The sequence below is a fragment of the Meleagris gallopavo genome, chromosome 6, assembly GCF_000146605.3.
Source record: "Meleagris gallopavo isolate NT-WF06-2002-E0010 breed Aviagen turkey brand Nicholas breeding stock chromosome 6, Turkey_5.1, whole genome shotgun sequence".
Taxonomy (NCBI): Eukaryota; Metazoa; Chordata; class Aves; order Galliformes; family Phasianidae; genus Meleagris; species Meleagris gallopavo.
Genome location: NC_015016.2, coordinates 9,891,280 through 9,909,947, shown reverse-complemented (window position 1 = coordinate 9,909,947; position 18,668 = coordinate 9,891,280). Strand labels below are relative to the sequence as shown.

Sequence of the window (18,668 nt, the reverse complement as noted above, 5' to 3'; positions counted from 1 at the left end):
GCCGCGCTCCCCGGGGCGAGGGGTGTCCGACGGCCCGGTGACGCGGAACCTGGCTGCCCCGCATCGCTCTTCTCTTCCTCCTTGCCCTCAGCAGAGCCCGCGCTGCCGTCACGATGCCCGAGGTGAGCACGGAGCACCTGGACGAGCAGCAGGTGCAGCTGCTGGCTGAGATGTGCATCCTCATCGATGAGAACGACCGTCGGATCGGGGCGGACACGAAGAAGAACTGCCATCTGAATGACAACATCGACAGAGGTGCGGCGCTGCGACCTTCCGCCGAGCCGAGTCGGGCCGAGCGTCCTTACGGGATGCTGACAGCTAAAGCAGTGCGTTTGTGGGTGGAAGGAGCACGGCTCCTAAAGCCTTTCTCCATAGGAGAGCTGCCCCAGCCCTCTGACCATCTTCACTGCTCTCCTCTGGACCCGCTCCAACATCTCCACTCTTTCTTGTGCCTGGTTGCAGTACTCCAGGTGGGGTCTCAGGAGGGCAGAGCAATGGGAGATGATCCCTTCCCTCGCCCTGCTGACCGCTCCTCTTGTGATCCAGGGTACCATTGGCCTTAAAATGTCATATTTTAAAATAAAGCAATGTGGAGGAAGAACACGGTGCTCCACTTCAGCCACTTCTATTAGGAAAGGGTTTTTGTTGTCGTTTTAATTGATGGGCTTTCCTTTGGGTTAGTCAGATTTGTGAACTTTGCAGTTTGTGCCCTCCATCTTTCTAGTCAAGGAGAATGCTTCCCAGAAGAATGAGGAACAACAAATACAGTTGTGTTGAGGACGGGAAGGAGAATAAAAAGGCGATTGTTCCGTGTTTGAAGAAGTTTATTTTCCAGTGCCATTTTGAAATTCTCAAATCTTCTTTAAATTTCCTACACCTTTTTCAGGATTTTTGTGTCATGTCTTTTTTTGAATGTTGCACCCCACCTTAGCTCACCTGTCCATCTTAAGACTGGTGAATGGACAGAGCTTCGTGTAACTCTTCTGCTGCATTGTTCTTACACTCTTCTAACTTCATAATGTTTAGTATAAACTGGCACAGAAATCCAAGGGAAAGCTCTCGAGTTTTTCCTCAAATGCTTGCTTTTAAACACTTGAAGAATTATGAATTTAGTTTACCAGTAAGTTGGGCAGTTCCAAGCCTTACATTTTCTTTTCATATGATTCTTTTCCTTCATAAAACAGCTTTCTGTGTATTTGCTTTTTAGGTTTACTGCACCGAGCGTTCAGTGTTTTCTTATTTAATACAGAAAATAAACTGTTACTGCAGCAGAGGTCAAATGCTAAAATCACATTTCCAGGTAAGTACTGAAACACATTGCACACAGAACGTATGGCTTTAAATCAGTGTTTTAAGATGTGCCAGCCTAATTTTGCAGTGTAACTCCTGCAGAACGTAACATAAAGTTCTAAAACCTTTGCAGTGGTTCCAGGATTTACTGATTTGGAGAGGAGATACTTTTAAGAGCTTGGGATGGCTTTTATTGTGGATGGAGCAACATAATGAGAGCACTAACTTATCGATATATGTGCTCTTGGGAAATTATTGCTCCCTGGCTTGTCTGGTCCTGTTTATAGTAAGGATAAACACATACACTCACCTGTCGCAAGACACATTTAATGACATTGGAGAAATAGTTTTGGTAGATGTAAAGAGTGAGTGTTTTAATTCCTCTGGTTAAGAACAAAGGAGTATTTGGTAGAGATAAATCCAGAAGTATGCATAGAAAGAAGAAGAAGGGGTAGAAATATTCTCCTTTTTATCTGACTGTCCTCTATAGATGAGAAACGAGAATGTGGTGCATCGATTGCTCTACATCTCAGGGCTTTTGTAGCAATTTGTAATGTCAAAAGTGTACTGATTAAAAACTTCTTTCAGATTGCTTTACCAACACTTGCTGTAGCCATCCGCTGAGCCACTCACTGGAACTGGAAGAAAATGATGCCATTGGAGTTCGGAGAGCAGCACAGAGACGAATGAAAGCAGAGTTAGGAATTCCTATGGAGCAGGTAAAGGAAGGAGAAAGGAGGGGGATTCTTAACAGCACTAAGAATCTTCACATCTGGCAGGTGTGAAATCTAAAACTGAATTTAACTTTAGAAATGCAGAGGATGTGATGAATTGGAGAATTCTTCATTTATTCTGGAGCGTCAAGGGCCAGGTGCAGATGTTTGTTCATCACTGCTTTCCTAAGCGTACGTTAGGCTCTGGTAAATATTATCTGAACTTTACTGTAGTGGAGAGATCTGGTCAAAATATTATAGGGTAAGCCCAACTAGAGAAATGCTGTGCAGTTTACATAGTCAATGTATAATTACTTTTTTCATAAGAAATGCATTGCAATTGTACACTTGAAAAAATAATTTCCTAGGAAGAGAGCAGTGTCTGGTAATTGTTCTGTGCTGCCAAGCAGTTCAGTTATTCTGCTTTGCTGCTGGTCCTAACGTGTGTTTTGGTTGTAGGTTACTCCGGAAGAAATCTTCTATCTGACACGAATTCACTACAAGGCCAAGTCTGATGGGATCTGGGGTGAACATGAGATAGACTACATCTTATTTGTGCAGAAGGATGTAACGCTGAATCCTGATCCCAACGAGATCCAGAGCTACTGTTATGTGACCCAGAAAGAACTGAAGCAACTTCTGGACAGAGCCTCGAGGAACGAAGTCAAGATTACTCCCTGGTTTAAACTAATAGCAGAGACCTTTCTTTTTAAGTGGTGGGATAACTTACATAACTTGAACAAATTTGTTGATCATGAAAAAATACACAGAATGTCATAGCTGCAGTGAGAGATGCTGAAGGCTGAAGTGATGTCTGTGTGGTAACTCGTGACTTGAGTGCAGGGAAAATGGCCCACCTGGAGCATGTTTAACAAGTGACTTTGAACAGATGGTTGTAGCCAATGATTTTTCCTATCTCTTCACCTCTTCTTCCATCCCAGTAATATAAGAAACCCCCTTGATTCATCTTTCTGTTACCTCATGTGGTGCTAAGAACCCTCAGCCTGCGTGTGCCCAGTTTGCTCTTGCTGCCTTGCAGACTTGCATGTGCTGTAAGGGAGTGTGGGCACTTCCTGCCCAGCTCCTTCGGTAGAGATGGTGCATTTTCAATTTTATATCAGTGCATCTTCCAGAATGCTAATTACAAACCCATGTGAGTTCTGCACTGATGTGACAGAACTAGTCTGTGAAGAAAAACAATTAATTCAAAGTGATCAGGAGTGCTTTAATTGCAGAACAGATCTCTCTGGCTGCTGTACTGTGTAGTTAATCAGATATGTGAAAGCTCAAGTAATTGGATCATCTGTGTGGACTGAATTTCACTTTGAACTGCTACACAATGTGTTATAGCTTTAGATAATAAACACTGATTTTAAAATTCTTTTTAAAATCTTTCTAGCCATCCCCTGCCTATTTAGTGAGCAAATACTGCACATCTTTAATTAGAAAGTAATGTTTAATTACCCTAAATGTAGATGGTAGGTAACTACCTACTGACCGTAGCCTGTCCTTGGAGAAGGGATGTGCATTGGAGAGTCTTCCTCACCTTACAGAAAACAAGGCAGCTTGAGACAAACTTTTTATTGCAACATCTGATTTCTTCCCAATGTCCTGGAAAGCTCAAATCTCCTGAACTCCAAAATTCAAGATTGAGAATCTATAGGCATACACAAAGTCTTAATTTCAGTTAATTAGAAAAATCTACTAGAGGGTAAGAGCTAAGCCACAGCCACCCCACATAGATTTCTTAAGTTAATTTCTTTGTGTTTTCTTGGTGAAATAGGGTATTTTCCATACTGATTCCCCTTACTTGTGAAACATGATTTCAACTAGTCTGTGTTTGATGGCAAGGTAGATTTAACTTTTCTAGTTTGTTGCTCATCCCAGTTGTGTCCATAGTTCCACACTTAGAGGTTTTAGGCCAAGCTGTTGTATGCTGACCTGAAGCAAAGAATGGTGGAGGAGGGAATAGCAATGCAGTGTAACAGCTGTCTTGAATTTGGTTTCATCAGCTACAGTACCTAAGTAGTCTCTTCTGAATAGCTTTTGAAATACCTGCCCTACTTTTAAATGTTCTCTTAAGGCTGACTATTAAAACTGTTAACCTAAAAACCTGGGCTGGGCTTTTCTTTTTAGACATGGGAACAAAAAGCTGACTAAGCACTGAAGTGATATGGTTGGGAGTGAACAAGGTGTGGTTTTATTTTACCACGAGTTCAAATAAGCAACTCGGGGCAAAAGCTGGGAAACCAGCCTGCCATAGAAACAGTGAGCATAAAGAAAGCAAAGTTTTGCCAAACACTTCTTAAAATCCTATGAACAGTTCTAAGTATTTTTCTTTTCCACACTGAACTTCCTTGCAACACAAGAAGTATTTTTAATAACAAATCACATGAAGGGGGACAGACTATAAATGGAAATCCATAAAGGTAACAGTGGTATATGCAAGCTGACACCTGAACACTCCACAGCACTGATTTTGGCTGTGTTAATTTTCTTCACTAATAGCTCATCCAGTGCTGTATTTTGGATTTGTGATGAAAAACAGTGTTGACAACACGATGTTTACCTATTGCTGAACTGAATCAAGGGCTCCTCTGCTTCTCACACTACCCTGATACTTCAGAAGCTGAGGAAGCACAAAAAGTGGGGAGGGGACACTGTCAGGACCACTGGGCCCAAATAACCAAAAGATTCCATACCACAGGACCTTGTGATCAGCAATAGAAGCTGGGGAGAAAGGAAGAGGAGGGGGGAAATCCCATACTACAGGGCATCACCCTCAGCAATGAAAGCTGCTGGGGGAGAGAAGGCAGAAGAGAATTACAGCATCTGTCTGCCCCAGTAAGTAACCATCACATCTGATGGAGCACTGCTGATGCAAAGGGCCTGCCAATGGGAAGCAGTGAATTAATTCCTTATTTTGCTTTACCTGTGTGCACAGCTTTTGTTTTTTCTACTTAACCATCCTTATCTCAACCTAGGAGTGTCATTTTTCAAGTCTATTTAGAAACAGCTTCTGCCACGGCTATTGATAAGTCTCTCACAATCCTACTGACTCACTGAAAACTCCAAACTCCTGTATCAGAAACTCTCCCCCTCTGAGCTTCAACTGTGTCGCCCACAATACAAATGTGTGCTTTTGTTAATATTCTCCGTTATCAAAAGGAAAAACAGGACTAGAAATTAGTTCTAATAACTGTATGCTTTAATTCAGAAGACTGCTCATCTTCTCTGTGTTTTACCAGATTTCCTCTTTCCAGCCAGCAGATGTTTTGGCTTGGTGTCAAAGATGTGCCTGTCTGCCTCTCCTTTCCTGCCCAGGCGATTCATTTTCTTTTGAGCCTTCTTTGCCATTGTCTTGACTTTCTTCACCATCTATTTAGAAACAAGCATACAAACACGGTGAATGACTTCCTCAGTAGCTCAGGTAACTAGCTTTACCCTTTAAAAAAACACAAAGGATTTTCTAGGACATGAAATAATACTTGAAGTAAGCAACCATCTGCTACTCTGTAACACTATCAGTATGACACTAATCTCTCTTAAAAACAAACAAAACTGAACAAAACTCTTCCCCAGCACACTAAAAATGCAATCATGCTACGCTCAAAACTCCAATCTTATTAAAGGGAGAGCCCTTCTAATAGGTTATGATGTACAGCTTTTATCATTCTTTCTTCATGCTTAACATTTTAAAATGTGCTTTCTTTGTATTATTACATCTGAAGTTAAAAAAAAAAAAGCTTATTCATTCTTAAGAACAGAGAGTTCAGAAGATCAGAAGACAAAGCTGCAAAGAGAGATGAACTCTCAACTGCACAACGGCCCTAGTATGAAGTTTCCCAGAAACCAGTTTAAGTACAACGATGCTGTTTCATTTGCTGTAGAAGGTAATTAACCCTAACAAACCTTTTCGTCACGCAGACCAGAGACATCCCGTGGTGGACGAGAGGAGCTGCGGCTGCGTGCCACAGATTTAGGGGTTTCAGACTCATCACGTTTGCGTTTCCTTGTAACACTACGAGACCTTCTGGCATAATGGGCCTGAAATCCAGAACAGTACTTGGGTTATTAACAACAGAAACAATCAGCTCAGATACTCCATTTCTAAAGAGACCAATAGGAAAAAACAGAACAGGAAGTAAAATGCTACAATACATTGTCAATGGACAAATGGTTCTTTTGGATACTGAAAGACAAAAAGATGTGAAGTTCCACAGTTATTCCACAGTATCATATCTTACCAACTGTTGGTCATTGTCTCACAGTAATATTCAAGTCCTAGTGAATACTATTATACCCTTTTCAAAATTAACTCCAGTTTTATAAACCTTTTTTTTTTGCCACTTCATCCATAAGGATTAAAAAAAAAAACAAAACACAAAGGAATGAATAGCACTACTGAAGCAGTTCTGCAACAGCAACAAAACAATGACAAACCCTGCTCTGATTAGTGGCTGTTTACAGGAAAAAACCCCAAAGAACTATCACCATACAGCATAAACCTCAAATTCCTCTGCATGGAGATAGCAACTGAATCAACATGGCATATCAGCCCTGAGAAGCACGAATGCTTACTTCAGATGTGCAATGTTGACATTCCTTGTTTCAAAAGCCTGTGTTCAGTTAACGAATTCAAGGTCTCAAGCTTCACACAGCCATATTACTGCTGGATTTGCTGTACAAAATGGAGTAGTTCTTAAAATTTATGATAAAACAAAATGGCTCCCAAAGGTTCAAGGTACTTTGACTGCCTTACATAAAAAAACTCCAGCCAAGCTATCAAAACTTCAGTTATAAGTCCCAGCATTAATGAACTGTAAAAGGATCAGCTCGATCTGTCATTATTGCTAATTTTGACACAGTTGTGTCTCACAAAGCAATCATGACAATAGTTCAGCCAAATCCTAATCTTGAATCCTAAACAAATTGCAAACTACTTGTAATAGAATGCACTGTGTATATACAGGAGTGATTCTATTCAAACATTAGCAAGTTTTCAGCCAACACTCAAAAAAATAGCAGTATCGACTGCCTCCTATTTTCTTCTCAGCAGATCCCATCTCTCTCATGCCAACTGCAATGTGCAATTCAAGTGTCCTTGAAAAAAATGCTGATCTCCTTCAGATGAACACAGTGTTAAATTAGCAGAAACTTACATCATCTTTATTAGTCATGTCAAGTCCAAGATCGGTCATTTCTTTCTCTAGCACCTTCCGCTGCACCTGGAAAAAGAATTAGCAAATTGTGTGTGTTTCTTCTAAAGAATGATGTTTCTATCTTACTTTTGTCTTAATATATTAAAAAAAAAAACTCAAAAAAAGCAACCCAATTAAACAAGCTGAATTATGTTTTTAAGGAGTTTTTCTATAATATATACGGAATCTTACAGTAGACTCACTTGTATAACAGGAATAAAAAAGGCAACTCTTACTTGTTCATTTTGTTTGGCACCCCCCCATTATTTAGTTATCAGAGCTTTAAGGAGCACTTCTGTGAGGGAGAGGGTCAAACATGAGAAAAACATCAGTGTCAGTACCCCAAATAACTACACATTCCCACACAGTTACTATACATCAGCAACTACAGGGTTATCTACTCACCTTTTTAGCTGTTCTGGGCATCCTTGGACCTCGAGTGTCTTTTTCCTTTGACTGCAGAATTTTCAGTTTCTTTTTTTCTCGGATCTGTTTTGCCAATTGTCGGATTTCCATCATCTCTTCATCTTCACTTTCTGGTTCGCTGTCATACTCCCCAGCAGCTTCTCTCAGCTCTTCTTCTTTCTCTAATTCTTCCAGTTTCTTAGAAAAGATTAAATGAAAATCGGGATGTTCATCAAATCTTAGACTTATAATCCTCAATGTAACTGTGCCACTTCTGGCAACACAACCTCAAAAAACCTTCTCTCTCTACATTTACCATGATTCTGGAGCACTAGCAAACCAGACGAACCCAACTGCCCAACCAGCAGGCTCTGTAGTCTGTACTCACAACTTCTTCTTAAGGACCAGCAAGAAATAAGAATGGGGCTTGTTATTACATAAAAATGCTGTAGAAATTGAGAATTCAGTCTATTTCCTTCAATAGCATGCTCCAGCAAACAGAAATTAGATGGGTTAATTTCTTATTATTAATAATACATTTTGATAACTACATTCCTTCCAGCAACAGTCAAGGAGTAAGAAAATACAACTTTCCCTGCAAACCTTTGCTCTGATAAAACAAAGCAATTCTCCACCATTCTCCTGAAATTGTGACTTTGGTCACTCAGAAAAGAGTGTCCTTTCTCATGACAAGTGCAGACAAGTGTGGAAGAACTGGTTTACAAAACACTGTTTTTATCTATGAATATCGTATCTTAAAAAAATAACAAAGGGATGAAGAGGCAAGAAAGTGTGAAAAGAATGACAGAAAACTCACCTTCATTATATCTGGATCAATGTAATCAAGGATATTGTGACCTTGCCATATCTCTGGAATCTTATCATACTTTTCAGATGAATTCATTAAGTCCCAATATTCTAAAAAAAAAAAAAAAGGGTTAATAAAAAAGATTAAGATAATTTCAGAGTAGAATGTTCAATGACAGAAAACAACAGATCACAATAAAAAAAAAAACATATCCCTAAATGGGAAAAAATTTGCAGTATCTCTGACATATTCACAAATCCTTCTGATCCTCTGTCTGCTGCCAAATATTGTTCAGGAGTCACAAAGTCCAACACATCAAGAATTAATGAGATTAAAGGGAAAATTAACCTGAACCATCAGATCAGCCACTCAGAGGCATCAGAAAACATGACGAATCAGTGACCATCACCAGTTGTGGAACAGAAGGACTACAAAAGTGGCACTCAGTTGAAAGGAATCCATTTTAAGTTTTCTCCAATAAAATCAAACTTTCCTAACCAACAATAATACTGACTTGTATAATTACTTACTCTGAAGATCCAAAACATAATCATCTCCCATTTCAAGTTCAAGATCTCTCTCCTGCAAAGACACATATGATTTTATAGAGCTCCTAATTTTAAATCCACTTGCTAACATTAAGTATTTTAAAACCATCTGTAGATTTCCTAATTAAGAGATACCACTTACTGATTTCCTCTTGGGTGTATCTACTTCCATGCGCTTCTTACGTGCTATTGCTCCCTCAGGTATAAAAGGCAGCCGCTCCTGAAGTTAATGCAACAATTCACCCCAGGAAAAAGGAAAAAAAAAAACCTGTCTGAAACATTTCTTTTAATAATACTGCAAATCACAATTTGAATGTAGTGTGTTTCTAGAGGAAATGAAGTCCCAAGCTGACTAACCTGTCAGCAAAGTCAGTTGTAGATAAAAAAAGCAACAAGAAAATCTCAACATATATTTCATTAATGTGTTAAGCCAAGAAAGAATTCTAGTCCTATTGAATAGGACTAGAAATGGAAAATATATTAAAGTGTAAACATGCAGCCTACCTTGTTATCTCTTTTGGCTGGCATGGCCAAGTGTAATCTATTCAACACTTCATTCACTTTATTTCCTTTCATTTTAGTATCAACACGATGGGCCAGCAATCTGTCACAGGCCTGAAAGTGCACGAGGCAACATAAGGTAAGGAACGAAGTCATCCTGATGTGACAAGTAGCACAGCAAGGTTTAAATCCCAAGTACCCAGCTTCTGTCTAATCTTCTGTCTCACCTTTCTAGCTCTCAAGAAAGCATCAGCACATTTTATATAACAAGTATCACGAGTATATGCAAATGATCCTGTTTTGTTGGCATAACCAATATTTTATCAGCTGACAGTAAGAGAAAGCAACAGGACCCTGAAAAAAGTCTTACAAAAAACAGATTATATCTAACACAGTGCAAACCATTACATTTCCCTTTGCACCTAATGTGTTCAACGTGCTATTAGGAACACCACACTAAAAGCTTTTAGCACAGTTTAACTGACAATAAAATCTAAGCTCAAAGAGGGCAGATTTAGGTTAGATAGAAGGAAGAAGTCTTTTACATTGAGAGTGGTAAGGCTCTGGAACAGGTTGCCCAGAGATGTGGTTGATGGCCCCTCCCTGGAGACTTTCAAAGCAAGGCTGGATCAGGGCCTGGGCAACCTGATGTAACTGTGGTGTCCCTGTTCACTGCAGAGGAGCTGGACTAGATGGCCTTCAGAGGTCCCTTCCAACTCTAAGGGTTCTATGATTCTCTGATTCCTTTTGAATGAAATTGAGAGAAAAGAGACATACTTCTGTTTTAACTTGCATCACACCTTCTTCTGTTAGGGTACTTGTCTCTATTACAGAAAATCCTTCTGCTTCAAAAGATTCAAATATTTTCTGAAATAGAAATATTATCACAAATAATTACATTCTGCCTATTTCTTAATACACCATTACACCAAGGATTGAAATTTTAACCCAGTGGCAATATATGCAACTTGTTACTGAGGAACTCTATTAAAATGTGTTTCTAAAAAGATGACAAATTTTACAATTGCAGTTCTATTTAATCTGTTGATTTGTAAGTAAATAACCACTTCCTATACAGCAACTGTAAATGACACATAAATAAAACAGAAAAAGAGATAGAAGGAAAACACAAACTGCATGTGTCCTCAAACTTGTAGATACAAAGGAACTGTATACAGAACTGCTGCCCAGTAGGAGCTCCTATTAAAATCAGCTCAGTACCACTTATCAGTCTAGGGCTCATTATCTCTAAACGACTGAAACAGCCCGTATTGAACAAATCCATTAATTCCAACTACAGCAGTAATTAAAAGATCTCACAGTGTCTGAGATTTCTAAAACTGCTGAGGAGTTGCTTTCAGTTTGGTATTTACAATACTCTGGTAAGTATGCATACTAAACAATGCAAGTATACACACCAGGCATAAAGGTCAAGACTTGGAAAACTACCTTCCAGTACACTATTAAATAGTTAAGAAGTGGTCATGTAATTTTTTTTGCCCAATCTAAGTTCTGTCAGTCCACTAATTGTGCACACAGCACTTCTGTTAATTTTGGAAGAAAGACAGGGGTGGGAACATCAGGCTCACCCGGCTCTCTTCAGGAAGTTCTTCAATTCTCTTCACATCACATTTGTTTGCAACAATTATAAGTGGCTAATAAAGAGAAAGAACAATCACAATCCAAGCTATCACATTACAAAAATACTGATTTTACAAATAATGTAAGCCAAACTTACCTTGTTAGCAAACAATGGCTTAATATTTCTGAAGAGTTCCACTTGTTCCTCCAGGCCGTGCCCACACTGCTCAGACACATCCATCACATAGAGCACAGCAGCACGCAGATGTGCGAGCGCAGTTATAGCCTGCATCTCAATGGTGTTCCTGTCCTCCAAGGGATGGTCTAAAATACCAGGAGTATCTACGACCTAAAATTATCATAATTGATACACTGTTTTATAACATATTTGTGATTTCTTGTCCGTATTATCTTCTGAAGACTGCAGTATTCCTTTCAGTCATAAATAAGACCACAAGCTCAGCTAAACTGAGAATGTGGAAATACAAAAACAACAGGTTTCAGAGTAAGAAACAAGAAGCAAACAAATATGGACAGCCCTGCCCCCAAATGGCTCTGAATTTAATACTGACAAGAAGGGACCTGGCCTTACTCAGACATTCCAGTCCCAATTCTTCCCCAAACAGAAAACGTACACATATGTGCATGTTTTTAGAACAGATTTGGACTCCTATCCCCACCTGACACATAGCAGCTCTCAGGCAAGTGTTTCTCACCAAGGCACAAAAATGTAATTCAGGTTGCAAAATGGCAAATTGTAACCAGTTGATTCTGGCAAGAAAATGCAAAATGATACCAGTTCTTACCTGCCAGCGCAGGTATCTGTAATCCATATGTCCCACAAACAGAGATTTGGTGGTAAAGGCATACGGCTGCACTTCTACATCTGCTCTTGTAACCTTAAAACAAGATTTATTAGGACATTTACTGAATATTTCCTGAACTTGCAAGCTGTGTATCATAATCATAACTCACTGCATTTGCTACAGTAAAGCTAAAGAATGGTTATTTGGGCTGTTTCTCTGCAATCACTCATCATTTTCATCAGAAAATGCATTAATCATATACACACTAATTTGGGAAAGATAATAATTTTATGAGTGGAATCTGCTCTAATTTTACATATATCCCTCCAGAAATTTCAGTCAGCCTCTATTCACCCATATGAATTTGCTCACCCTCAGATCAGACAGTGCTATAAATTTTATTCTACCTTAAGTAAATGGTATCTCAATATTATTTAAAGAAAAACCACACACCTTATTTATAAAGCTCGACTTCCCAACATTTGGATAGCCACATAACAGAAGAGTTCTTGTATTGGGATCGATGGTTGGCAAACGAGACAAATGTTGTCGCACTGAAACATTTAAAAGATGTCTGAAATATTTGTCTTAATTCACATTTGAATGGAAGAAAAAATTCACGTTAAGTGTTAAAACACAGCTCAGTAACTTTTCTCAACTTCAGAAACTGATGAGCAGTCATTTATGAAAATGTACTGTTGTTTGTTAACTCCAGAAGTTTCACACAACAAAAAAAGAAATTTTACTTCACACATGAAGACCACCGTCCTGTAGGTAGACTGCGTCCACATATCAGGTAGCAACAGCCTGAGGTAAGCAATAATGAGCCTGAAATAAGGACCTCTGCTTGGAAAATGTTTAACAATATTTGATGATTAGATTATTAGAGGGCTAGAGCACCTCTCCTATGAAGAAAGGTTGAGAGAACTGAGCTTGTTTAGCTTAGAGAAGGCTCTAGGGAGACTTCATTGTGGCCTTCCAGTACTTGAAGGGAGTGTATAAATAGAAGGGGGAAAGACTGTTAACAAGAGTGGACAGTGATAGGACAAAGGGGAATGGTTTTAAACTGAGACAGGGGAGGTTTAGGTGAGATATTAGGAGGAAGTTGTTCACTCAGAGGGTGGCGAGGCACTGGAACAGGTTGCCCAAGGAGGTTGTGGATGCCCCATCCCTGGAGGCATTCGAGGCCAGGCTGGATGTGGCTCTGGGCAGCCTGGTCTGGTGGTTGGTGACCCTGCACATAGCAGGGGGTTGAAACTAGATGATCATTGTGGTCCTTTTCAACCCAGGCCATTCTATGATTCTATGATGAATTTTTCAGATATATAATTGTGAAAATAATGATAAACACAAGCATAGCTAGGATCTTTAAGTGAGTACAGAGATTTTGTAACTATTACTGACACCATAGCATTTTAAATTTAAAATAAGAGAACTATTTAGTTGAAAATTAAATTCTAAATGTTTGGGGGTTTGAGAACTATTTCATTTTCATTACCTACATTCTGTACCTAACACATTTTCCTGCTTTTAACTCTTATTCTTCATACGAATAACAATGTACTCTGTCTTTATATTCCTGCATTTATTACACAAACCTTGTTCCAAATATTCCAAGCTTTGTTTCTGCCTTTTGATAATGGTGCACATCCGTCCCAGAGCAGCACGTTTCAGCTGTTTGCAGCGGTAGAGAGAATCCCCGTACTTCATCAGGCGCACGTAGTCCTTCGCAACGCTGCAGGGACAGCAAAATAGGAAGTGATGCAGCAACCAACCTCACAGGTACAGAACTGAAGAAAGAAATATTCCTTACTTGTCAATCAGATTCTTGGCAATATTAATCTGTCCCAAAGCCAGCTTGTAGTGATCTTTGTCGTACAGAACGTTCATCAGATCCGCATAAAAAGGATGAATATCCTAAGTCCAAAAAAAAAAAAAAAAAAGAACATAAAATTAACCTTATTTTCTTGAAGATGACAATTTCTTGGCAACTATGTAAGTTCATTTTTTCCTCCAATACAACAAAACAAGTGACAATACAACCCAAACTATTTTCATTACTACCTCGTCTAACAAAAATAACCCCCTTTGTCATTACATGCATTATTGTCAATACTTTGAGTTTTTATGCAATGATACCTTGGACTGGCTTAGACCAAGTTTCCATTTTGTCTTTTGCACTGCAAAATACTTTCAGATTTCAACTTTGAACTTTCCTCTATTGAATAATGAAACTGCAAAAAGCCTGCAGAAGCAGTTTCTAATAGTAAATTCATCTTATAGCAGAAACACAGTAACAGTGTTAACTCCTCCTTTTGTTTGAGTGCTAAATTACAGGTAAGATTGGATAATAAGGGTTTATTCAGTGTCCAGATAAATCCCCTGGCTTTCCAAGAAAGCAACACCTTAAATTCTTCTAAACGAATTATTTTTAGCTATTTACACACTTATGTGGAGAAATTTCATCATGAGATATTAAAACGCAGGCGATATTTGCAGGAATCCAGTGAGTATAAAAACAGCACGAAAAATTAGGGCTGCAGGTGAAGGGTTTAAGCACATATATGAAGCTACCTATAAAGAAGCCCCAGTGGGCACCTGGACACAGCTGTAGTTGGGAAGTTATGACCACGCACACCGTGTCAGAGTGCATTTCCAACACTATCTCTGATGGGGCTGAGAGTAACATTCATTTTGCCACCTGAAGTGACATTCCTGAAAAACCGAAGGTGGAGGCAACGCGATGTGCTCGGGTACCTCCAACTTCCAGCACTGCCAACAGCATTTCCAGCCAATAGAGTCAAACAGCCAAACCTCTGCAAACACCCACAGACACAATTTACTTCTCTACACACTTCTATAGAACACATCTGCCAAATTTACTCTCATCAGGACCTGCTGGGCACCACTCCGACCTGCAAACTGCAACTGCTGCAGAATTATCCCCAGTTACAGAAAGCTCCTTTGTGAGCACTGGGGTTGCACTTACATCCAGCTTAGGGAAGTCTGTCAGGATCTGGGTCAGCCGGTCGTGGTAGTTCTGCTGGGTGTACTTCACCTTCCTCATATAGAACTGCCGGATCCGATGGATTTGGTAATGCTTGTGAATGACGGTCGGGGTCTTCCGCTGAGTCTTGGACAACGTCAGATCGATGAAGTCCTGCAAACCAAAGCAGCGCGGTCAGCTACGAGCCGTCACGATGTAACAACGCGATAAGCACCCGCCTCCTTCTGGCGGAGACCCGGCAGGCGCCCGCACCCCGCCGGCACGGAGCAAAGTTCCCCGGCCAGGCAAGGAACAACCCGGCCCAGGGCCGCACCTCAGCGCCATCAACGGCGGCCGGCAGCCGCACGGCGCGGAGCCCAACGGGGGCAGGCAGGAAGGAAAAAGGGGGGCGCTCTCCTGTCAGCGCGGCACCGCGCGCGGCCGTACCTTGGCGGACGGCACCACCGTGATCTTCTTGAAGTTGTACAGCGCCATGCCGCCCGATCAGCGCCACGCCGCGGGAAACAGGAAGGCAGTCCTCAAGTCTCGCGAGAGCTCCCGGCTTCCGTCAGGGCGGCGCGGTCTTGGGTTGGTGAGAGTCTGTCCGACTGCGCCTGTGGGCGTGCTGGTTACATGCGGCTGTCAACCGCACCGCCCTGCAACGTGCCTTGGGTGGGTGCTTGCAGAAAGGAGCAGAGCTTCCACCTGGGGAACTGTGCGCGTGTCTGGAGGCACCAGCACAAGAAGGATGTGGAGCTGTTGTGCGGGTACAGAGGAGGACCACAAAGATGCTCAGAGGGCTGGAGCACCTCTCCTATGAAGACAGGCTGAGGGAACTGGGCTTGTTCAGCCTGGAGGAGAGAATGCTCCTGGGAGACCTCGTTGCGGCCTTCCAGTACTTAAAGGGGACTTATAAACAGGAGGAAACCAACTTTTTACACGTGTAATAGTGATAGTGATAGGAATGGTTTTAAACTAAAAGGAGGAAGATTTAGGTAAGATGTGAGGGAATTTTTTCACTGTGAGTGCAGTGAGGCGCTGGCACAGCTGCCCAGAGTGCCAGAAGCTGAGGACACCTGGAAAAGCAAGGCCCTTGGTGGTCTGAGTGCCCAAGATCAGCTACTTGATATAGCTTACACATCTTCTTCTGGCAAGCTTTCATGCTGCTCAGGAAGAGGATCAGGTAATTCCAGCTGACTGTGTGGAGTGCTGTTGTCCATCTCTGGCTGTATTTGTGCTTATGGCAGGGACAAACCCAGGCTTCATTCTAGTTGGCCATGGGCCTATGGAGCAGCAGCAGCCGGCTGGCTGGCTGCTGGCTTTGGAAACCCCAAAAATGCATGCTCTCACCTCTCATTTTGTTATTTTTTGTTCATGGTGTTTCTTTTTTTTTTTTAATAGTAACTTTTGGTGGCGTGTCTCACACTAAACTGTAAGAGCTTTCAGATAAAGGTGTAGCCCGAGTGAATTCTGGAGCAGTTTTTTTTGTGTATCCCCTGTGTTCTGTCCTTTCTTTTTTGCATATCTCCAGCAAACAGTGAAATCCAAACACAGACCAAAGACATAAAATTGAAATACATTTAAATGCAGTGTGCTTGTCTGTTCCTCTTTTTTACTTGACACGGATAGCAAGTTGACCAGATGTACCAGATGTTTGTTTGCACCAAAATACATTTGCCTTAAATGAATTATGTGATACACTTTGGAAGATGAGTTAAATGAAAAATTGAAAATTCTCTCCACACTTTTTCCCCCTCTCTCCATAAAGCATGACATTTTCCCCTTGAGAGAATTTAGTTACCTATTATTCTATCACTGCACATTTTCCTACAGTATTAGAAATTAAAATGCATAATTCCTTCTGCATTTCCTTTATTTCACTGCTCTACTAATTTTGCTGCAACACTTCAAACAGCCATCCAGTGCAGTAGAAATTTTAAGGTGCTTGAAAATTAAGAGTTTTTCCACTCAGACAAGCCAGTAGTTAATCCTTTCCAGAAATTAATTTCACTAGCAAGTATATGAACACCATTCAATCATAAACATACAGTTAGAACCATCCCATTTGCTGTAGCTACTCAACAACCTACAGCTGCCCTATTATGATGAGTTTGCTGCTTCGTAAATATTTTTATGCTAATACTTCTGTCTGCTTTTCTGAAGCATTCTTGAAGCAGTGAGAAATGACTTCATATTTTATTTGTATTGTGCCTTGCCTCCAAAAACATAGTTTCATAGAGCAGAAGGAGCTCTTCTTTAGGCATATCCACAGGTATCCCAAGTTTCTGGTGCTTTTAGAGCAGCTAATGACACACAGCAAGACCCAGATCGTGTTTTGTGCTGATTGTCCAGAGAAGCACTTGGGAGAACAGGCCGTGGGAATGGACACCACAAGGGAACCAAGGAAGCACTCTAGCACAATACGTGTGATGTTGGCACATCACTAGCTGTGACTTTAGCTTAATATTCATAGTTTCTCAAAAATGTTATCCCAATATTCCCAAAGTAGCCTTAAACTCAGGGTATTTGGTTTGCATTTAATGCGCACAAAGATTTTTGTGTGTTGGATATACTTAGCAAATAGATGTGCTTCATTTAGACGGTCCAAATCATTGCTCTCTTGTCCCACAAAATAAAAAAACCAGTTCACAGTTACAGAATCACAAGATAGCTGAGGTAGGAAGGGACCTCTGGGTCCATCCCATCCAACTCCTGTCCCAGCAGGGCTGCACAACACAAGGTGTCCAGCACCACATTCACACAGCTTCTGAAGATCTCCAAGGATGAGACCCCACAACCTCTCTGGGCAAACTGGTCCAGTGCTCCATCACCTGCACAGCACAGAAATGCTGCCTGGTGTTCGGTGGAAACCTCCTGAGTTCAAGTTTGTACCTATTGCTTCTTACCCTGTCAACAAACTGCACTGAAAAGAGCCTGGATTGATTGGCATTGTTTCACGTATTTGTACCCACTGATAAGATCCCATTCGTATAGTTATCTTTCATTCTTTAAGTACATTGGTTCTATAGAATCTCATCCAAATAAGTTAGTTTCAATCATTTCAACAGATTGCTATTATAAAGTCCTCTTTGGCATCAGTCCTTATGTATATATGTGTTCAAAGTCTTAAAGTTTTAAATCTAGTTTACCAGGCACACACTGCACACAGTGAACAGTCTCCAAGCAAAAAGCTCATCGTCCTCTTTTCTTATCAGAAAGTGTTTTGGGTGGGGTTCATCAGATAACCTGTTGGTCTGGCAGCAGTACACATTCCCTCTCATCCTTTGATTTCAGCAGCTGAAGCCCAACTAACTGGCTGGCCAGAAAATATTAATTCTGGCAGCCATTTTATTTCAGTGGGATTATTTGGATTTTGGTGAGAGCAGATGAGAAAGAAGAAACTGCCTTCCAGCCTGAGAACCCAGCCTGGGAACTAGGCCTGTGAACCAGAAGCATCCCTGAGAAGCACCGCTGCCTCTCTGAAGCGCAGCTGAGCACCTCAGAACTGGAGGCATCCTGCAAATACCATTGATAAGAGCAAACCGAGGAATGGTAACAGCAGCTTATCATCTGCCACTGTGAAAACAGTCTGGAAGAAAGGGAAAAACATCCTGAGAAAGCAGGAGCCAGCACTGCTATTGGCTGTTTTAGCTGAAAGAAAGGAAAACAGTCTGGGATAAGCAAAGTTCTGTCTGAGAGAGCTGGAAACACCATCGCCTATTGGTTGTTTCAGGTGAAAACAAGAATGGAGCAGCATCCATTGGGTGCTCTGAGAGGTGGTGTCCAACAGCCTCCTCAGTTCCCGTGCTATAACAGGGACCATTCCTCC

General features: G+C 41.0%; 2 protein-coding genes across 2 annotated transcripts; one reads left to right on the top strand and one right to left on the bottom strand.

The window, feature by feature from the left end:
- Window positions 1-25: 25 nt before the first annotated feature.
- Window positions 26-4,115, top strand: LOC100549470 (isopentenyl-diphosphate Delta-isomerase 1-like). Its single transcript, XM_010712415.3, has 4 exons — window positions 26-255; window positions 1,208-1,300; window positions 1,879-2,009; window positions 2,463-4,115. The coding sequence occupies exons 1-4, from the start codon at window positions 114-116 to the stop codon at window positions 2,781-2,783; spliced, it is 687 nt and encodes a 228-aa protein (XP_010710717.1). The 5' UTR covers window positions 26-113; the 3' UTR covers window positions 2,784-4,115.
- A 1,074-nt stretch (window positions 4,116-5,189) lies between these two features.
- GTPBP4 (GTP binding protein 4) lies at window positions 5,190-15,433 on the bottom strand. The gene is made up of 17 exons (XM_010712413.3): window positions 15,287-15,433; window positions 14,843-15,013; window positions 13,667-13,770; window positions 13,452-13,588; window positions 12,307-12,407; window positions 11,854-11,946; window positions 11,205-11,396; window positions 11,056-11,121; window positions 10,244-10,333; window positions 9,470-9,580; window positions 9,108-9,185; window positions 8,948-8,999; window positions 8,427-8,527; window positions 7,610-7,807; window positions 7,166-7,231; window positions 5,916-6,050; window positions 5,190-5,381 (listed from the first exon to the last, which is right to left on the bottom strand). Exons 1-17 carry the CDS (start codon window positions 15,332-15,334, stop codon window positions 5,229-5,231), a joined length of 1,896 nt encoding a protein of 631 aa, XP_010710715.1. The 5' UTR covers window positions 15,335-15,433; the 3' UTR covers window positions 5,190-5,228.
- Window positions 15,434-18,668: the final 3,235 nt, after the last annotated feature.

Coding starts and splice junctions, on each gene's coding strand:
- LOC100549470 (XM_010712415.3), top strand. CDS start 114: ATGCCCGAGGTGAGCACGGAGCACCTGGACGAGCAGCAGGTGCAGCTG. Junction 1,301..1,878: donor TGCTAAAATCACATTTCCAG/GTAAGTACTGAA, acceptor AACTTCTTTCAG/ATTGCTTTACCAACACTTGC. Junction 2,010..2,462: donor TAGGAATTCCTATGGAGCAG/GTAAAGGAAGGA, acceptor TTTTGGTTGTAG/GTTACTCCGGAAGAAATCTT.
- GTPBP4 (XM_010712413.3), bottom strand. CDS start 15,334: ATGGCGCTGTACAACTTCAAGAAGATCACGGTGGTGCCGTCCGCCAAG. Junction 13,589..13,666: donor GCCAAGAATCTGATTGACAA/GTAAGGAATATT, acceptor CTGTCCCTGCAG/CGTTGCGAAGGACTACGTGC. Junction 11,947..12,306: donor AGTCGAGCTTTATAAATAAG/GTGTGTGGTTTT, acceptor TCTTGTTTTAAG/GTTACAAGAGCAGATGTAGA.